Source organism: Myotis lucifugus, unplaced genomic scaffold, assembly GCF_000147115.1.
Source record: "Myotis lucifugus unplaced genomic scaffold, Myoluc2.0 scaffold_83, whole genome shotgun sequence".
In the NCBI taxonomy this organism is placed as follows: Eukaryota; Metazoa; Chordata; class Mammalia; order Chiroptera; family Vespertilionidae; genus Myotis; species Myotis lucifugus.
The window spans coordinates 4,725,186-4,745,495 of record NW_005871131.1 but is presented as its reverse complement, the minus strand read 5'-3'; the positions used below and the strand labels follow the sequence as shown (position 1 = coordinate 4,745,495).

The following is a 20,310-nucleotide window of genomic DNA, read 5'->3' as shown; positions in this document are numbered from 1 at the left end:
CAATTAGAAAGAATATATGCACCCCTATGTTCATAACAGCATTATCTATAACAGTCAAGACCTGGAAAGAGCCCAAGTGCCCATCAGCAGATGAGTAGAGAAAAAAACTGTGGTACATTTACACAATGGAATATTACACGGCAAGGAACTCTTACCATTTGCAACAGCATGGATGAACCTGGAGAGTATTATGCTAAGTGAAATAAGCCAGTCAGAGAAAGCCAAGTATCATATGATCTCACTCATATGTGGAATCTAATGAACAAAACAGATCCACAGACATAGAACCATAAACAAACTGATGAATTTCAGAGGGAAAGTAGAAGGGGGTGGGGGGGGGGGAGATTAACCAAGGAACTTATATGCATACTAGAGGCCCGGTACATGAAAATTCATGCACTGGAGGGGGTCCCCTCAGCCCGGCCTGCCCCCTCTCACAGTCTGGGAGCCCTCAGGGGCGGGAGGAACCCGGTGATCAGGGGAAGGTGACGCCCCCATCACACCTCTACTGCTGCCACTGCTGGGCTGCCCTGGACGGCTGGGCAGCTGCCATCCAAGGCTTGCCTGCGCCTCGGGCTGGCCCTGGGCGGCTGGGGGGCTGAGGGGACTGGGGGACTCCGGGGCTGAGGGGACTGGGCGCTGCCATCTTTGAGGGTGTGGCAGTCAATAAGCATTTTCCTCCTTATTGGCTGTGAGTGCCATCATCTTTGAGGATGGGGCAGTCAATTAGCATATTCCCTCTTTATTAGATAGGATATGCTTAGCCCATGGACACAGACAATAGTGTGGCAAAGGCAGGGGAGGGGAGGAGGGGGTCAATGGGGAGGAAAAAAAGCAGACATCTGTAATACTTTCAACAGTAAAGATTAAAAAAAGAAAGAAAAGAGTATCCCTTACAGCTAGATAAGGAAGAAGAGTAGAAAGGAATTGGGAAAGAGCATTCTGTAACAGTCACCCCCTTGGAGATCTGCATATATGTTACATATTAGAAGCTCTGGGGGTGGAGGGAGAAAGGGTCCTTTATATGGTGACAGGAGAAGATTTGACTTTGGGTAGTGAGCACGTGGTACAATATATAGATCTTATAACATAGAAGCCTATATGATCTTGTCTACCAATGTCACCCCAATAAATTTAATTAAAAAAAAAGAAAAGCTCTGGAAGTCCCCATTACCTTGGGTTAAATCCTAAATATATTTGATTACCTTATTCTTTTATCAATAAACACTTATTAATTCTCTTTGGGAAATGAAAGCTAAGGAGATAGACATTCCTTGGAGAGGACAGTTTAATCCAATTATATGTGTTCTGTGGGTTACTCACACATGGGGCTCAGTTAAATGTTTGCTGAATGACTTGGTAGCAGAAGAGGTGCGATTTGGCAATAGCAGACATTAGAGTGTCCACTGTAGCTGATCTCATTATGGCCATACATAAGTTGAGTTCTTTAATTAAGGAGTACTAAATATTTTGCATCAAAATACAAACTTTTCCATTTTACAATTACAAATGGAAATTTCTAAAACTGTGGCCCTACACAAATTCAAATATCAAAACTCAATTTCCTGAGGAGGCCAACAAAACCCAGTAAAACTAATATTGCAATTGCAACACCAGTGAAAGTAAGTAAAAATATAATATACATGCACATGCACACCAGCATCACCACCACCACCACCAATCCCCGTATACACTGAGTAAAATGTCAGAGACTGATGACTCAGGGTATCACCAGATCAGAGTATGTTCAGAGAAATGAAAGAAGAAACTTGCCAATTGGGTCCACTACCCATATTAAACTAAGACAGTGGAACTGCACTCTTTTGTTTCCTATTCATTTAGTTTTTTGATTCAGCTATATAATTTCATGGTCATATGTAGAGAGTGACTAGCTACAGCCAGAAAGCTTCAGAATTCTAAACATATAGACAATCTACATTTATTCAGAGAACTTCTAGTTTCAAACACTGAGACATGAAATTTTATAACGGTGACAGGTATTATTAGCTGCTTTCAGAGCTCTAATTTTGTTTGAGGCAACAATGCACGCACAACTGGAAGGGATAAATTATAATTGATCAATTATGGATCTCCTTCTTACCTCTGCCAGGTAAGTAACTTCCTAGGCTTCTTTGTAGCTATGTATGTAACATAGCCATGTGGCCATTGAGACAAAAGGGAGAAATCTGCTGGAAGGATTCTATAAAAAACTATTCTTTCAACATGAAAAGAGAGCCACATAGGAAAGCATTTTGTCCCCACCTCCTCCTTTTTGTCTAGAACATTGGTGTGAGGTAAATAATACCTGGGGCTGCAGCTGGCACACTTTGACTATGAGGCAAAGAGCATAAGCAAAGAAGCCAACATGTTAAGGATAATAGCATGTGAGGACAGTAAGAACCTGGATTCCTGATAACATCACTGAGTCAAGAGAACAAAGTCTGGACCTACCTGTCTCCAGACTTCTTATTAACAATAACTATCTTTATGGTTTAAGCTCCTACTGATTGGGTATGGAGTCACTGCATACTGTTTCCTAACTGACACAGTCTTGACCTATGTAGTCATACTGTGATGAAGAATATAGATGAATTATTAACATTTCAGATTTTAAAATTTTATAAAATAGGAGATATGAGACTTTTAACTTTCACTGCATATAATGCTGTATTTAAATTGCTTCTACAAGCACAACATATTTTGTAACATTTAATGATAGAATAAAAATAAAGTTAAAAAGACAAATAATAGGAAAAATTGATCCATACCCGTACCTTTCCGTGTGTTCTCTGTCACATCTACTCCAAACTGGATAATGTCACCAGAAAGAATTTCACATGGTGGACTTTCTTCAGAGCCTCGACTCAATCTCTGGCTATTTATAAAGGTACCATTACTACTTTTAGTGTCTTGGAGATAAAACTGCAAAAATAAAATTGAAAAGCCAAAGATTAATAGTAATAATTCTAAATCTACATTTTTAAAAGTACTTCCAACTTTGCAAACTAGTGCAGGTGAATTTTGCCCCCACTATCAATTCAAACCACTTGTTTCAGCTAAGGTTCCCCTTTGATATATATAAAATTAGAACACTAAAATCAGTGATTTAAAATCGAGCTAAACACAATAGTACAATAATTTTGGAAAAAAGTATGTAAGGTCCTCAAAATGTTAAACATAAAGTTAGCATATGAGCCAAAAATTCCACTCCAAGGTATATATTTAAGAAAACTGAAAACATATGTCCTCACAAAAACTCATACACAATGTTCATAGTAACATTTATTCATAATAGCCAAAAAGTAGAAACAACCCAAATGTCCAACTAATGAATGGGTAAACAAAATAATGGTCTATCCATCTGATGTTATATTACTTGGCAATAAAAAGGAATGAAGTATTGATTCATGCTACAACATGGATGAACCTTTAAGACATTATATTAAGTAAAAGACCATATATTATGTTATTATCCTATATAATAAAAGCGTACTATAGAAATCGACTGAACGGCCAAACAGCAGGATGACCATCCAGATGACCATCCCAGACCACACTATGACACCCACTGGCGCCAGGCCAGCCAAGGCGGGTGCGATGCGATTGGTCAGGGGCCCGGCCATCGCCCCATGATCACCCCACAGAGGGAGGCCCAGACCACTGGCTGGTAGGGCAATCAATTGGGGGACTCCACGATGGCCCCAAAGAGGGAGGCCCAGGCCATCAACCAGCAGGCTGCAGCAGGTGGGTGGGGCCTCCCTCTGCAAGGGAAGCCCAGGTCCCGGGTGCCAGAGGAAAGCCGGTGCAGGCAGCCGGGGGAAGGAAGACCTACTCTTGCATGATTTTCGTGCATTGGGCCTCTAGTATTTATATAAAATACCCAGAATAAGTAAATCCATACAAACAAAATTACATTAGTAATCCCCAAGGGGCTGAGGTGCCAGACCATGGGGTGAGGTAGGGTGAGAATGACTACTAATGGGTATAAGGTTTCTTTTTGGAATGATTAAAATGTTCTAAAATTAGTGGTGATGGTTGTATAACTGTGAATATATTAAAAACCTCTAAATTGTACACTTTAAGAGGATGAATTTTATGGTAAATAAATTACATCTTGATAAACCTGTTTTGTTTTGTTTTTAAAGCCAGCTAGATAAAATTCTCTTTCCATCTTACTCTGACTTCGTAATTTTTCTAGGTTGTCTGGGTTAAGTCAAAGAAAGTGTTGTTCATTCCACAGGCAGGACAAATGGTTTTAGGTAACACTTATAACTAATACTAATTAGTAGCTATCAGTTAGCTAGCATACTTGATATCAGGACCAATATATCCTCAGTAAAATTTTTTGTTAAGCAGACTGGAGACACTAGAAACTAAAATAATGGAACCAACTATGAAGATACTACTTCCTGGCCTCCTAAAGTTGCCTTTCATCACTTAGATTACATAATCTTCCATCTTTAAAAGGGAAGGGATAGGAGGAAGCACAGGAAGCCCACCTGTCTATCACTTATTTATCCCAAAATAAATTAGGAACAACTGGGGACCACACACAAATAGACTTACCCAGAAAGAGAAATAAATCAATAAGAAAGGATGTACCTTTCTTTTTTGAAATTTTCTACACTCTCCAGCCCTGAATATTCTAGCAACATATTTTCACTGAATTCCTTCCTAAGGAAGAAAGGGAAAAAAAAACAAAAACCTAATGTTTATTAAAATGTGTGTTACACCACCAGGCTCTCATTAACCTTAACATTGAAGCTGTGATATAGATATTACTGCCTTTTATAAATGAGAAAAGTGAGGCCCGGGCAAGTATTTTTCCAAAGTCACAGAGCTACGGAACACAGAAGCAAGGATTCAAATAAGAGAATTAACAGAACTATCTTTCCCATTACTTCAACTGACCTTTATGTTTCATTTGTGCTTCACTCCTCCCACAGGCTCTCTTCCAAAGTGAAAAACACAACAAAAGAATAAGCAATTTGCAGAAAATATGAAAATGACAATTCTTTTCATTAATTCTTAGGTGACAATATAAAGCCTATAATATGATTTACTCTGTTTATAATTCCTTTTTAAAAATATATATATATATATATATATTTTAAATTATTTCAGTGAGGGAGGGAGATGGAGAGATAGAAACATCAATGAGAGAGAATCATCAATAGGCTGCTTCCTGTACATGCCCTACTAGGAATCGAGCCCGCTACCCGGGCATGTACCCTGAAAGGGAATCGAACCAGTAATCTCTCGGTTCACAGGTTGATGCTAACCACTTAGTGACACTGTCCAGGCTCTGTTTATAATTCAAAAGAGACCAACTGTTACTTTAGCTAGCAGTTTGTATATTTAATTACAGACCATAGTAAAGAAAACTGTATTAATATTTTACAAATCCATTTGAAACTTAGAGTCCTTAACATTTCATACCAGGGAGAATAGCACAGACAACACACTCAAGTAAGAACATTTATCCTCAACAGTTTTTCTATACTAGAACTTAATGTTACACTGTATAAGGGAGTTTGTTTTTTTGTTTTTAAATAAATATACTCTTGGGAAATGTGATGATATCTGGATTCTGGTTTGGTCATTTTCAGTAATGTGTGCTATGGTAGCCCAAGTAAAGGGATTATACTAGAATTATAATGGTTTTCAAACTTCAAGTTCTGATCCATTAATGTTACTAAGTTAATTTAATGGGATGCAACTAGTATTTCATTTTAAACATTAAAGAGAACAGAAGATAAATAAGAATATCAGCTAAATAGTACTGAAATGAGATTCAGTACTATTTAGCAAACTTTGGTAAACAAAAAAGTGTGTGTGTACTCCTCATGTATGTAACTCTTATATAAATCTAAAACCATAAAATTGCAAATAAAAAAATCAATATTAACCCAGGTTGTTTTATGCTGACATAGCTATATTACTGCTCGAAGCAGCACCCATTTAGCTTGAACATAGTTTACATTACTTGCTCATTCTTCCCTTGCTTTCAATCTAATGGCTTTCCACACACCTCAGAATAAGTCCAAAGTTCTTACCATTATAACCTGAAAAGCCCTACATAATCTGGTCCTGGTTCCTTCTCCAAACTCATTTACTTCCACCATTCTATTACCTCATACCTCCCAGCCACACTAACCTCCACATATGCCCCTGAGTCTCTGCGTTTGTGGAGAGTTAGACATCATTTGTTTTACTTCACTGAAGAAATATTTTTGTTGATATGATTTAACTTTCTGCTCTTGGCTGCTTTGAAAGATTGACATAAAAAATATTTCTGCACCACCTATGAAACAATCTGCTGTTATTCAGTCTACATTGAACAGAAGCTATTTAAAATTAGGTTAGGGACCTCAAAATAGGAGTGGGGCAAACCATCAGCAGCCATAGAACCTGCATGAAGTCAGTATCTGTGCAGGAGGATGCATAGGGAAGCAATTGGGCATTTGAGGGACTTAAGGAGAACATCAAATAGTCAGTAGGAATTTACTGGATAGTATGATGGCCAAATTGAGAAGAGAACCTTGAAAATAAAAAGGTTTATCCCAATCCAATCACAAGTGAGTGTCGGGTAAGTTCTGGAAAAGGCTGGAGCAGTCTGAATCATATAAATTCTTAAAATCAACCTCCCAACCAAAGCTGCCTTCCACAACAGGACTCCACACTGAGGAAAAGCTGCTAAGTGTGGACACAAAATTGAGCAAACCAGGGACAACAGAGGTAAGGGAAGACGAGGTCCAGTAAAAGTAGAAAAGGGGAAAGAAATCAGCATATTTTTTAACATTTTACAAAAAATAAAAATTCCAGAAGAGGGAGCTCTATGCCATTAGAAAAGTTATCCTAAATCATGACCCCTTCTAAAAGTTCAGAAAAACAAAACTTCACATAAAAATAAGCAACAGAAAAATGTCAAGGTCCCATCCCATACAGTTATTTTAAGAAAAAAGAGACTGAAGAGCAGAGTAACATCCCTACAGATAATGAAAGACAGACCTCAGGCACACATCAAATTATAACATACTATTTTAAAACAAGCTAAAAGGCATTTAAAAAAAACAATTCAAGGCATGAAAGAAAAACATAAATCACAATTATAAAACTCCAGAAAAGGTGAAAGAACTCCAAAAAGAAATAGTAACAAAAGCAAAAATCACTTCAGAAATGAATACAAAATTAGAAAGGACACGAGTGCTTAAATATAACAAATAAAGCATTTATAGAAATAAACGGTAAAAAGGAGGAAATTTTTAAAAATCAAAAAGAAATTAAGAAAGTGACATCAGTAAAATGGTGGAGTAGGTAGCTCTAAACTCCCCACTCCCTTCAGAAACTTTGAAAACAAGTAAACAATGTCAGAATCAACTTTGTTAGAACTCTGGAAAACAAAGTTTTACAGAAGTCAGTGAATACTGAATCAAGAAAAGACAACTTAAAAATGGTAAGAAATCTTTGTGGCATTACTTACCCTAGTCCCATCCCCTTTCCCAGTACAATAGAAGTCTTGAAGACATGAGCCTGCTTTCCCAGTGTGGGATCCTGATACCTGGGTCCGGAGGGAGCAAAACAGACCTAAATCTCAAATTACTGTGTCTATATGTTCTAACCTATCTGGGGGCTATCTGACGGACTGACACAAGGCTCTTATCTCTGTTTAGCCCAGGGGTCCTCAAACTTTTTAAACAGGGGGCCAGTTCACTGTCCCTCAGACCGTTGGAGGGCCGGACTATAGTTTAAAAAAAAAAACTATGAACAAATTCCTATGCACACTGCACAAATCTTATTTTGAAGTAAAAAAACAAAACGGGAACAAATACAATATGTGTATTTGCATGTGGCCCGCGGGCCGTAGTTTGAGGACCCCTGGTAGCCTAACTTGGAACTCACCCAAGCTAAAAATTAAGTGACTGGCTAAAAAAGTGGGATTTATATCCCCAGTGGTTCAATATAATAAAGCCGACCAATATACCACATTAATAAAAAAAAGGACACAAACCACATTAATAGAAAAAAGGACACACACACACAGGATCATCGATCATCCCTGTTTATGCAAAAAAGGCCTGACAAAGTCCAATACCCTTTCATGATCAAAACTATCAAAAAGTTAGGATTAGATGGAAATTTCCTCAACATGATAAAGACCATTTATGAAAAACCCACAGGTAGTATAACAATGGTAAAAGACTGAAAGCTTTCTTCCTAAGATCAGGCACAAGATGAGGAAGCCTGTGTTCACCACTGCTTTGTAATAATGTACTGGACGTTCTAGCCAAGCAGAAGAAAAAGAAATAAAAGACATCCACATTGGAAAGAAATGGAAGAAATCCAAAACACTAATTCAGAAAGATATATGCATCCCTATGTTCAACATTATTTACAACAGCCAAAATATGGAAGCAATCTAAGTGTCTATCAATAGACGACTGAATAAAAAGGATGGGGTGCATATCTACAACGGAATATTATTTGGCCATAAAAACGAATGAAATCTTACCATTTGTGACAACATGGATGGGCCTAGGGTATTATGCTAAGTGAAATAAATCAGACAAAGATAAATATCATATTATTTCACTTGCATGTGGAATCTAAAAAACAATATAAACAAACAAAACAGAAACAGACTTATAGATACAGAGAACAAACTGATGGTTGCCAGATGGGAGGGAAGTTGGGGAACTGAGTGAAAAAAGGTGAAGGCATTAAGAAGTACAAATTGGCAGTTACAAAATAGTCACAGGGGCACAGCCGGTGTGACTCAGTGGCTCAGCTTCGGCCTATGCACCAAGAGGTTGCTGGTTTGATTCCTGGGTTGCAGGCTTAATCCCCAGCAGGGGGTGTGCAGGAGGCAGCTGATCAATGTTGATGTTTCTCTCCCATGGATGTTTCTATCTGAACTCCCTCTTCTTTTCCCTCTCTCTCAAAATCAATTAAAACACATTTTAAAAAAATAAAATAATCACAGGGATGTAAAGTACAGCATAGGGAATACAGTCAATAACATACTGTTAATAACTGTGTGGTGCCAGGTGGGTATCAGACTTATGTGGGATCACTTTGTAAGTTATATAAATATCTAACCACTCTGCAGCACACCTGAAACTAATATAATATTGAATGCCAACTGTAATTGAAAAAACATTTTTTTAAAGATTCTGTGTAAGGCACCACTAGAAATAAAAGTTGAAGAAGAAAGCCCTGGCCAGGTGGCTCAGTTGGAGCGTCGTCACATACACAACAAAGGTTGCAGGTTTGATGCCCAGGCAGGGTATATACCTAGGTTGTGGGTTGAATTCCCAGTCAGGGTGTGTACAGGAGGCAACCAATCAATATTTCTTTCTGACATCGATGTTTCTCTCTCTCTCTAAATCAATAAACATATATTCAAGTGAAGATTAAAAAAAGAAAAAAATTGAAAAGAAAAAAAATTGAAAAAAGGAATAAACTATGTCTACTCACAGATGACAGACTTTATATATGAAAAATCCCACAGAACTCATAAGAAAGCGATGAGAGCTAATAAATGAATTCAACAATGTTGCAGCTTAAAAGATAAACACAAAAATCAACTGTGTTTCTATACATCACCAACAAACAAGCCAAAAAGAAAATTAAGGAAACACTTCCATTTACAGTAGCATCTAAATAAGATACCTAGGAATAAATTTAAGCAAAGAGGTAAAAGACTTGCATATTGAAAACTACAAAATATTGTTGAAAGAAATTAAAGACTTAAATAAATAGAAAGACATTCCATATAAATAGATTGAAAGACAATATTATTAAGGTGTCAATTTTAACCAAAGTGATCTACAGATTCAATGCAATCTCTATCAAAATTCCAATAGCCTTTATTTTTTCTTTTTTTTTGCAGAAATGGAAGTTGATTCTCAAATTCATATGAAATTGCAATGGGCCCTGAATAGGCAAAACTACCTTTTTAAAAAAATTGTTAATCCTCACCTAAGGATATTTTTCCACTGATTTTCAGAGAGAGTGGAAGGGAGAGGGAGAGACAGAGAGAGAGAAACATCAATGCGAGAGAGACACATTGATTGGTTGCCTCCCGCATGCATCCTAACCAGTGCCAGAGATTAAACCTCTGACCAAGGTATGTGCCCTTGACCAGAACTGAACCCACAACCCTCCAGTCTGCTCTATCCACTGAGTCAAACCGGTAGGGCAAAACTGTCTTTAAAAAGAACAAAAGTGGCCCTAACAGGTTTGGCTCAGTGGATAGAGCGTCGGCCTGTGGACTCAAGGGTCCCAGGTTTAATTCCAGTCAAGGGCATGTACCTTGGTTGCGGGCACATCCCCAGTAGGGAGTGTGCAGGAGGCAGCTGATCGATGTTTCTCTCTCATCGATGTTTCTAACTCTCTATCCCTCTCCCTTCCTCTCTGTAAAAAATCAATAAAATATATTATTAAAAAAAAAAAAAAAGAACAAAATTGGAGGGGGTGGGAGGTAGAGGAAGAGATTAACCAAATAACTTATATGCATATATGCATAGCCCATGGACACAGACAATAGTGTGATAAAGACCTGGGGTGGGGCAGGAGCAGTGTGGAAGGGAGCAAAGAGGGGTAATGGGGGACATTTGTAACACTTTTAACAATAAAAATAAATTTTAAAAATAGCCCAGCTGGCTTGGCCCCCCAGCAATCAAAAACAGTGATCAAAACATACAACTCCAATTTCTGAAGGACAAGCAAGTCATACCAAGAATCATGGGCCACCATGTTCACAGCTGCCTGTCGAAGGGCTGGAGAATGAGATATGGTAGCCACTATGCAAAACACCAAAATTCTCAAAAATTTACCAGCTTCTTTCTTCATAAGCACTCTGCTGGATGCTGCAAGTGTTTTACTACACTCAAGAGTTTCAAATTAATTGCTTCAGACAAACCTAGCGTAATAGTTTTGGTGAAGGAACCAATTTTTGAAGCTTCCTTCTCTGCCATTTCCCATTACTTAGCTCCTATTAGCCATATTTCAACCTACAAATATTTTCTTGGGCCAAACCAGTACCTAATTAAAATAATAGTTACCGTTTATTGCCTGCCTGCTATGTACAGGAACTTCTGATCCTCAGGACAATCCTACCAAGTAGTTATTACCATCTCCATTTTATACAGTAAGAAACTGAGGAGTAGGTATATTAAGTAAATTGCCTTTGTCTCACAGCTATTGCAGATTTGACAGTTATTCCTTCAAAAACTCCACTCTGCCTTTCTCTTCTCCTACTTAAACTAAAACATACTCTAGTCTTTTATGTCCAAATTTATGAAATCCCACTTTGTTTATGAAGTTTTCCTGAAACAATCAGAATAGAAAGAGCCAATTTCAACTCTAACTCCACCTTTAAGGCAAATCAGTCAGTCTACAATATTTATTTACTTGGCACCTATCTCAGAGATTGAACATCTATAAAATCAAATGCAGAGGAACTCTACACTGACAATAAACTAAGAAAGTATGAATTAAGTACCAAAATTTTGATGAGAATATCCTAAGGAGTTGATATTTTTTAAGAGAGAACTCTGATAATTGGGCAGCTATGTGTAGGATGAACTGCAGTGGGTGTCACCAGAAATAGGGAGATCCATGATATGTACATTTTTGCCACCAAACATTTATTTCTTAAGTGTACACAAAAGTCTTTATGTGCACATTATATGCAAACTAGGGGCCCAGTGCACAAAAATTTGTGCACTCAGGGGGCAGGGGTCCCTCAGCCCAGCCTGTGCCCCCTCGCAGTCTGGGACCCCTCGGGGGATGTCCACCTGCTGGCTTAGGCCCGCTCCCCAGGGGAACGGGCCTAAACTGGCAGACAGACATCCCTCTGGCAGCCCGGCAGCCCTTGGGGGATGCCCACTTGCCAGCAGGGAGCAAACCTAAGCTGCAGTCAAACATCCTTAGCGCTGCTGAGGAGGCAGGAGAGGCTCCCACCACCACCGCTGTACTGGCAGCCATCAGCCTGGCTTGTGGCTGAGCAGAGCTCCCCATGTGGGAGCGCCCTGACCACCAGAGGGCAGCTCCTACATTGAGCGGCTGCCCCCTGGTGGTCAGTATGTGTCATAGTGACCAGTCATTCCCAGTCTTTCTGCTGTTAGGGTCAGTTTGCATATTACCCTTTTACTATATAGGATAGAGGCCTGGTGCACGAGTGGGGGCCGGCTTGTTTGCCCTGAAGGGTGTCCCGGATCAGGGTGGGGGTCCCGCTTGGGTGCCTGGCCAGCCTCGGTGAGGGGCTGATGGCTGTTTGCAGCTGGTCGCACCCCCTTCAGGGTGGGGGTCCCCACTGGGGTGCCTGGCCAGTCTGTGTGAGGGGCTGAGGGCTGTTTTCAGGCTGGCGGGCGACTGAAGCTCCCAACCTCTCCTTTTTTTCTTTTATTCTGGGATTTGTTTACCTTCTATGGATGTCACTGGAGCTGAGAGCCGGCTTTAGCTCTGAGGCCGGCTCCATCTTGAGGCCTCCGCTGCTGAAAGCAGGAATCTAGGGTTTGTTTGGGTTCTATAATTGCAACATTGTTTCGGTCCTGCTCGCTCAAGCTCTGACGGCTGAAAGCAGGTTTCTGGGGTTTGTTTAGCTTCTATAATTGCAACATTGTTTCTTAGAGTGCAGCTCAGAGGCTGGCAAGGCAGGCAGGGAACCTTGGCTTCCTCCATCACTGGAGCAAGCAAGCCTCCTGTTCGCTTCAGCTGCCTGGCTGCCGGCCGCCATCTTGGTTGGCAGTTAATTTGCATATCGCCCTGATTAGCCAATGGGAAGCGTGTCAGAGGTACGGCTAATTACCATGTTTGTCTATTATTAGATAGGACTAGAGGCCCAGTGCACAAAAATTTGTGCACTCAGGGGGGGTCCCTCAGCCCAGCCTGTGCCCATTCACAGTCCAGGACCCCTTGGGGGATGTCCACCTGTTGACTTAGGCCCACTCCCCAGGGGATCAGGCCTAAGCTTGCAGGCAGACATCCTTCTGGCAGCCAGGGAGCCCTCGGGGGATGTCCAACTAAAGGCTTAGGCCCCCAAGGGATTGGGACTAAACCGTTAGTTGGACATTCTTAGTGCTGCCACGGAGGTGGGAGAGGCTCCTGCCACCACCACTGCGCTGGCCAGCCATGAGCCAGCTTCTGGCTGAGTGGCACTCCCCATATGGAAGTGCACTGACCACCAGGGGGCAGCTCCTGCATTGAGCGTTTGCCCCCTGGTGGCCAGTGCGCATCATAGCAACCAGTCATTCTGCCGTTCAGTCAATGTGCATATTAGCCTTTTATTATTATTATATAGGATGTCCCTATTTCCCCCCTTTTGCCCCCTCTACCCAGCTCTTGCCTCCCATTTCTCTCTGGCCATCACCATACTGTTGTCTGTGTCCATGGGTTGTGCATATATTTTCTTTGGCTAATCCCTTCTTTAAATTCACTTCTTTAAATTTTTATTTTCAGATAAGTGCTTATAACTGCACTATTATATATTTTCTATTATATCATTTAGAATTAAGATATTTTTTAATTGAACCCTTGTAAATTTTAGCACAATTTAATAAATTATGCTAGAAGCAATTAGGAGATTTTTCATGTAATGCATACACATTTCAATTAATATTTTATTAATTTTTAATTTTTTAATATTTTAATTTGAAATAATCTCATACATGTAAAAAAAACTATAAAATACTACAGCATATTATATGTACCCTTCACCCAATTTCTTAGGTGTTAATAATTTAAACATAACCATTATACAACTAACAAAATTTGGAATATATTTTTCTTATAATCTCTTTAATGTTACTTAATCCATTTACTTTGTTTTTGTTAATCTTCACCCAAGGATATTTTTCCATTGAATTTTAGAGAGTGAAGGGAAAGGGAGAGATACATTGATTGGTTGCCTCCTGCACATGCTTTGATAGGGATTGGGGATCAAGCCAACAACTGAGGTGCATGCCCTTGACTGGAATCGAACCTGGGACCCTTCAGTCCACGGGCTAATGCTCTATCCACTGAGCAAAACAGGCTGCAGCTTAATTCATTTACTTTTAATCTATATGTGTCTTTATATTTAAAGTGGGTTTTGTTTTTGATTCACCCTCATAATCTGTCTTTTAATTGGTGCATTTATACCACTTACTTTCAGAGTGCTTACTGATAGAGTTACTACCATATGAGGCGGCTACTGGGGCTTCTGGGGCAGGCCTGCCTTGCCGCCCCGGGACCTGCCGATGGGGTCCCGGGGCAGCAAGGTGGCAAGGCAGGCTGGCTGCTGGGACTTCTGGGGCGGCCGGCCTGCCCTGGATGGCGGCGCGCTGGCAGTTCGCGCTGTCCCGCCCTGCCTGCAGTATGCAAATTAGCCGCCATCTTTGTTGGCGGTTAATTTGCATATCGTGATGATTAGCCAATGGGAGGCATGGCGAAGGTACGGTCAATTACCATGTTTGTCTATTATTAGATAGGATTTATTTGTTTACATAAACTTTCTAACTTCCTGACTAGCAAAGCACCACGAGTTTCAGAGACTGGAATTTTTAAGTTGTGCCACTGAAAAGGAAAATATAAAATTTTATTCATATGCTATAAGAAAAAAACACAGGAAAGTGATAAAATGTTTTTGCCAAAATAAAATTTCACATGTAACTAGAAGGAACTTGTCAACACATAACCAGAGGTCTTGCAAATGTTATAAACTTGCAAGGATTTTTCCACCTCCAAGTGACATTCCAGACACATTCATTGTACAGTAATGTTTTTTCTTGTGGAGTTAGCCCACAAGAGAAAGAGGAGAAAAAGTATTTCTCTCTCTCTCCATAGAAGAGAAATAAGAATATGAAGGACAGAAGTAGAGAAGGTAGAAAGGCAAAATTAAAAATAATTTAACCAGAACATTACAAAACACAGCTAGAGTGATTACATCCTTTTAAATATGTAATCAAATTGTGACAATCCTTCACTAGGCTTTAGGACAAAGTAAATTAGATTTCTGAAGCTCAGCAAAATACAAAATAAACATATCATCTGAAAATTACAGTTCTGAGAGGTGTTTCTATTGAAAGCCTACACCAAATTCTAATTTATAGGAGATTAACCTATTTGCCACATTTCAAAACTGATGCATTGGCAAGCAAATTCTAATTATTTTTTCCTGTAATGGTGTGTTAATCACAGCAAGATGCATTCAACTTTTTCTTTGAACCTCCTACTTAGGTACTGGTATTAAAGAATAGATACTGATTCCAAACTCAATCTTTTTAACCCCAAGTGGTCTCTAATAACCTCTCAAAAATTGAACTCCAATATTTAAAATAAGTATGTATTTATTAAAATGCCATATATTACAGCATATTATATAGAACAAGGGAATACTATGATATTTTAAATACACAATACTGACTATATTTTATAGGTCATTATTTTAATCACAAAATGTTAGCTTAAACCATCCTGAGATCAGCTGAAACAACAAAATAACTGCACCACCACTCTTTATCTCTGATAGTTAAAAAACCTCACCCATAGAATAATAGCTTTGTTTGCCACAAAAGGAAATCATTGTGATCACATTTGTGGGAAATATAGAACAAGGTCACTATAGGCTTACATATTGTTTAATAAAGAACACAACAGGCTTGATCTAAGGACAGTTGATATTGATTTGTATAGTCCCTAAGAGTTAGAGGAGAGGGAGAAACTTTAAAAATGTTTTCTATTAAAGACTGGCAAAACTGGCAAAACATAGGAATCTAGATCTTATATAGGGAGAAAAAATTGCCCACACATAAAACAATTTGGCAAACAAATTCAATGGAAATGTTAAAAGATGCAAATAGTACATCTGTTTAAAACACCTTGGTCTTTACTCATATCTCTCTATTGTTAGTGATAATTAAGTCTTCAAGAGAGTTATCTCCTCAAGGCTTTGACAATTCACAAATCCATAGGTGAGTTCTTTAGAAATCATAATTTTACTTTAAGAGAAAAGGAAACAAAGTCACTAACTCAGGACCATAAGTGCGTAAGTAGAAATAATAAAAATGCAAACAAACCCCTTAAAGGGTTCAATATAGTGCAGAAGCTCCCATTTTTCTGCCACTACAGGATTAAGACGTTCAAACGGCAGGGAGGAGACGAGCAGGGATGGGGGTTTTCAGGGTGTAGGGGGTGAATGGGGAGGGGGAGGGAAGGGAACATCTGTAATACTTTCAACAATAAAGATAAATTTAAAAAATTAAAATGATGTTCAAAAACAGTTTATTCTCACTACTCCTCATAACATCCACTACTTCTCAGGATGGATAGGTAATGCTCCCAGTTAAGAGTCAGCAATTCTTTTCTTTAATTTTGAACTTAAATTTAATAGTAGAAAGTATCACATTCATAGGGTGAGGGATAGGTAGAAAAATATAAACTGGCTAGTTGATTTTTTAGAGAGAGAGAGGAAAGGAGAGGGAGAGAGAGAAACATCAATATGAGAGCATAACATTGATGGGCTGCCTCCTGCATCCCCCCTATAAGCCTACAACCCAGACATGTGCCCTGACTAGGAATCGAACCTGCAACCTTTTGGTGCATGGGACCATGCCCAACCAACTGAGCCACACTGGCCAGGGCTAGTTCCCTTCTTGTATAATGCTGTACAAACGATCCTATGAAGTTAGAAAGTGTTTTGAAATTATAAATCCATTTTCATTTACTTCAATCTCATTTAATTATTATAAAGACCCTATATGTTTGATTAAATGGAATATTTCAATCCTATTAAATGGAATATTTCAATCCTTATTTATAAGATTTCAAATTCTACCTCCATTTATGGCTTAAACACAAGGCCTTAAACATTTTTCCCTAGAAAACTTTGAGGGCCAAAGTGAAGTTTTCTTTTAAAAAGATCATTGGTTTATTTCACTACCATGAAAGGAAACATTAAGTATATTCAGAATCCAGCCACACAGAAAATTTAACAACAAAGCAAAGTCAAATAAAGAAGAGTTCATTGCTCAACAGTGTCAAGAGGATACCAAAGCATTTACAATAATCACACGTTTTTGAGTGCTTAGTATGTGCTTGGATAAGCTACTTTGCATGTACTCTTTCAAATAATCTTTACAAAAATCTTATGAGGTAGATGTTTTATTATCCCTATACTACAGATAAAGAAATGAGGACTAAAAGAGGCTAAGTTGCCAAAGGAGATCCCAAAGTTAGTAATGGGGAGAAATGTACATTTTAATCTTTTTTATCTCAACCATTCTGCTATACTACTTATGCTTGTCTGGCAATTTCTTTTCCACTATCTCTAATGCATCCCAACCACCCTTTAAAGTAGGATTTTGTTCATTTAATAGATGAGTAAATCGAGGATGACACACAAGTCAAGTGGCCTATCTATAGTAACAATGGAGAAAAAAATAAAACCAGCCATCAGGCCTTATGCTACCAAATCATCAGAAAAGGTACTTTTAAGATTTCTTTTAAAAATGCATTCACTATCTGCTTCCACCTACTTGACACACAATCCTAATAAATTTGGGTTTCCTAATTTCTGTGCCCATGGAAGATGAAAGGAAAGAAGCATTTGCTTATGCCAGGCACTTTACATACATTACCTCACGCAAACTTCTGAATACTAAGATATAAACAGTATCCCACACAGACAGGGTTAGGATTTAAACCATAAACCAAAAGATTATACAGATCGTAATAATAGCCAACAAGGCCTACTGGACTCCTGATGACTATGGCAAATTCCTTGAAGATCAGGATCAATGATATTCCTAGACCTTATTAACAAAATGCCTGTTAATAAGCATTTAAGTGTTTTAAATAAATAATTCATGAATGTAACATTTACAACCCAGACCCATTGTTTACCCACCATTTCCTGAGCACCTCTAGACAGGAATTCAGCAATCAGCCACATTCCAATAATAGAAAGAATATGTGATTATAAGAAGCCACTTACAGCAAATGCAAAACAACAGTAACAACAAATACTACCAGTAATACAAGTAGTTTCTATGACCCTCTAGACTAGAGCATCTCACCTAATATGTCACCAATTCCTATGAATTCTGACTCAGAACAATCTCTCAATTCCCTACTGCCTTTCCCTTTCCATTTCTTTTTTTATAAAATATTATTTTTATTGATTTCAGAGAGGAAGGGAGAGGGAGAGAGAGAGAGATAGAAACATCAATGATAAGTGAGAAACATCAATCATTTCTATTTTACTATGTGACCTTGAGCATGTTTCTTAACCTCTCTGAGCATCCCTTTAGTAATAAAGAGATATTTATAAATCCCTATGTATAAATTGAGGATACTAGTACCTACCTCAAGAGTGTTTGTGATAAAGGTTAAATTATGTTAAGCATGTTAAGTATTTAGCACAGTATTGTACATAATAACTGCTAAACAAATGGCAGCTATTGTTTTTAAATTCATAGACTATACATACATATAAAGTCACTTTGACTTTCTTCAGTCAGGGAACTGATGTAAGACTTTCCTCTATTGTTCAAGATTCTTAAAAATAAAGTTCTTTGCCAATTAATTACTTAAACAGTAAACAGCTGATAGAGATATAAATAGATCAGTAACAGCTGAACTCTAACACATACAGGTATTAAAAATAGTATGCCATTGGCCTATTACACATAAATATTACTGTAAGTAACCACAACCTGTGCAAGAAGGTAAGCAGCTAAGCCTTTGTCTCACACTACTGAAAACCTTTTATGAAAAATATGAAACACATATCACAATGTGATTAGGGAATTCCCTAATAAAATTTAAATCACAAGGAATTACGCCCTACCGGTTTGGCTTGGTGGATAGAGCATTGGCCTGCAGACTGAAGGGTCCCAGGTTCGATTCCGGTTAAGGGCATGTACCTTGGTTGCGGGCACATCCTCAGTAGGAGGTGTGCAGGAGGCAGCTGATAGATGTTTCTCTCCCATCAGTGTTTCTAACTCTCTAACCCTCTCCCTTCCTATAAGTAAAAAATCAATAAAATATATTTTATAAAAAAGGAAATTACTATACTCAGGTATATGTAAATACACTTAGAATATATTACATAGATGAGCAATTTACAGCTCAATGAATAGTATGAATGAAACTAAGTGATATTTAGCAGATTTCATAATTCCATTTTATTGATCGGCAGCCTCCTGCATGCCCTCTACTGGGTATCCAGCCGGCAACCCGAGCATATGCCCTTGACAGAAATCAAACCCAGGACACTTCAGTCCATAGGCTGATGCTCTACCCACTGAGCAAAACCGGCTAGGGCAGAATGTTTACATTCTTGAATTAGTAATTCAACATCCAGAATCTAACCTACGGAAACACTGAAATACTCACACACATGTACAAAGGCAAATGTATGAGCATGTTCACTGAAGCAAAATTAAAAGAAGTTAAGAACTGGAAAGAGCTAATGCCCACCCAAACTGAACTATGCTCACCTGATGAAATATCAGACATCATAACCACAATATCACAATCATCAAAAATAATGAGGCAGAATTATCGGCACTGAAATTAAATATATCCCTTTTTTAAAAAGGATATATTCTAATATACCATTAGAAAACAAAAATCTGAACGAATGTATACAAACAGCTCACAGCTTATCTACACAAAAACAAATCTTATGCCTGGCCTGTGTGGCTTAGTGATTGAGCATTGACCTATAAACCAGGAGATCACGGTTCAATTCCTGGTCAGGGCACATGCCCGGGGTTGCGAGCTTGATCCCCAATAGGGTGTGGGCAGGAGGCAGCATAATGATTCTTTTCATCACTGATGTTTCTATCACTCTCTCCGTCTCCCTTCTTCTCTGAAATTAATAAAAAAATATTTTTAAAAAAATCTTAAGAGTTAAACTTTAAAATTAAGAAAGCTAAAAAAATGTGTTCAATAAGCCTACCAAATCGTCAATATCATATTATGGTCATTTAGAGGAAGAGAGTGGAAGATGAAAAGAAGAAGAAAAAAACAAAACAAAAAATACAGGAGTTTTGCTCTAAAAGGAATCAAAGAAATGAGCATGCAGAGCAAAGGAAACCATCAACAAAATGAAAAGGCAACCTTCTGAATGGGAGAAAATATTTGCAAATCATTTATCTAAGGGGTTAATATCCAAAACATAGAGAACTCATACAACTCAATAGGGAAAAAAAGAACAAAGATATTTAAAAATGAGCAGAGGGGCCCTGGCCGGGCAGCTGAGAGTGTCGTTCCCATATGCCAAGTTTTCTGGTGTGATTTACCAACCGCCCCCCCCCCCCC

At 38.6% G+C, this 20,310-nt stretch overlaps 1 protein-coding gene across 17 annotated transcripts in view; it reads right to left on the bottom strand.

Annotated features, from left to right (window-relative positions):
* Window positions 1-20,310, bottom strand: part of SLMAP (sarcolemma associated protein) — a 156,152-nt gene that overhangs the window by 84,632 nt on the left and 51,210 nt on the right. For 13 of the 17 annotated variants that reach the window (XM_006090881.3, XM_006090879.3, XM_023755736.1 and 10 more), the window contains exon 2: window positions 2,769-2,922. The exons of 1 other annotated variant lie outside the window; for it this stretch is intronic. In XM_006090881.3, coding sequence (XP_006090943.1) covers window positions 2,769-2,922 — 154 coding nt within the window. The remainder of the gene's footprint in view (window positions 1-2,768; window positions 2,923-20,310) is intronic. 3 more of the 17 variants (XM_006090892.3, XM_006090880.3, XM_006090885.3) reach the window with 1 other exon arrangement.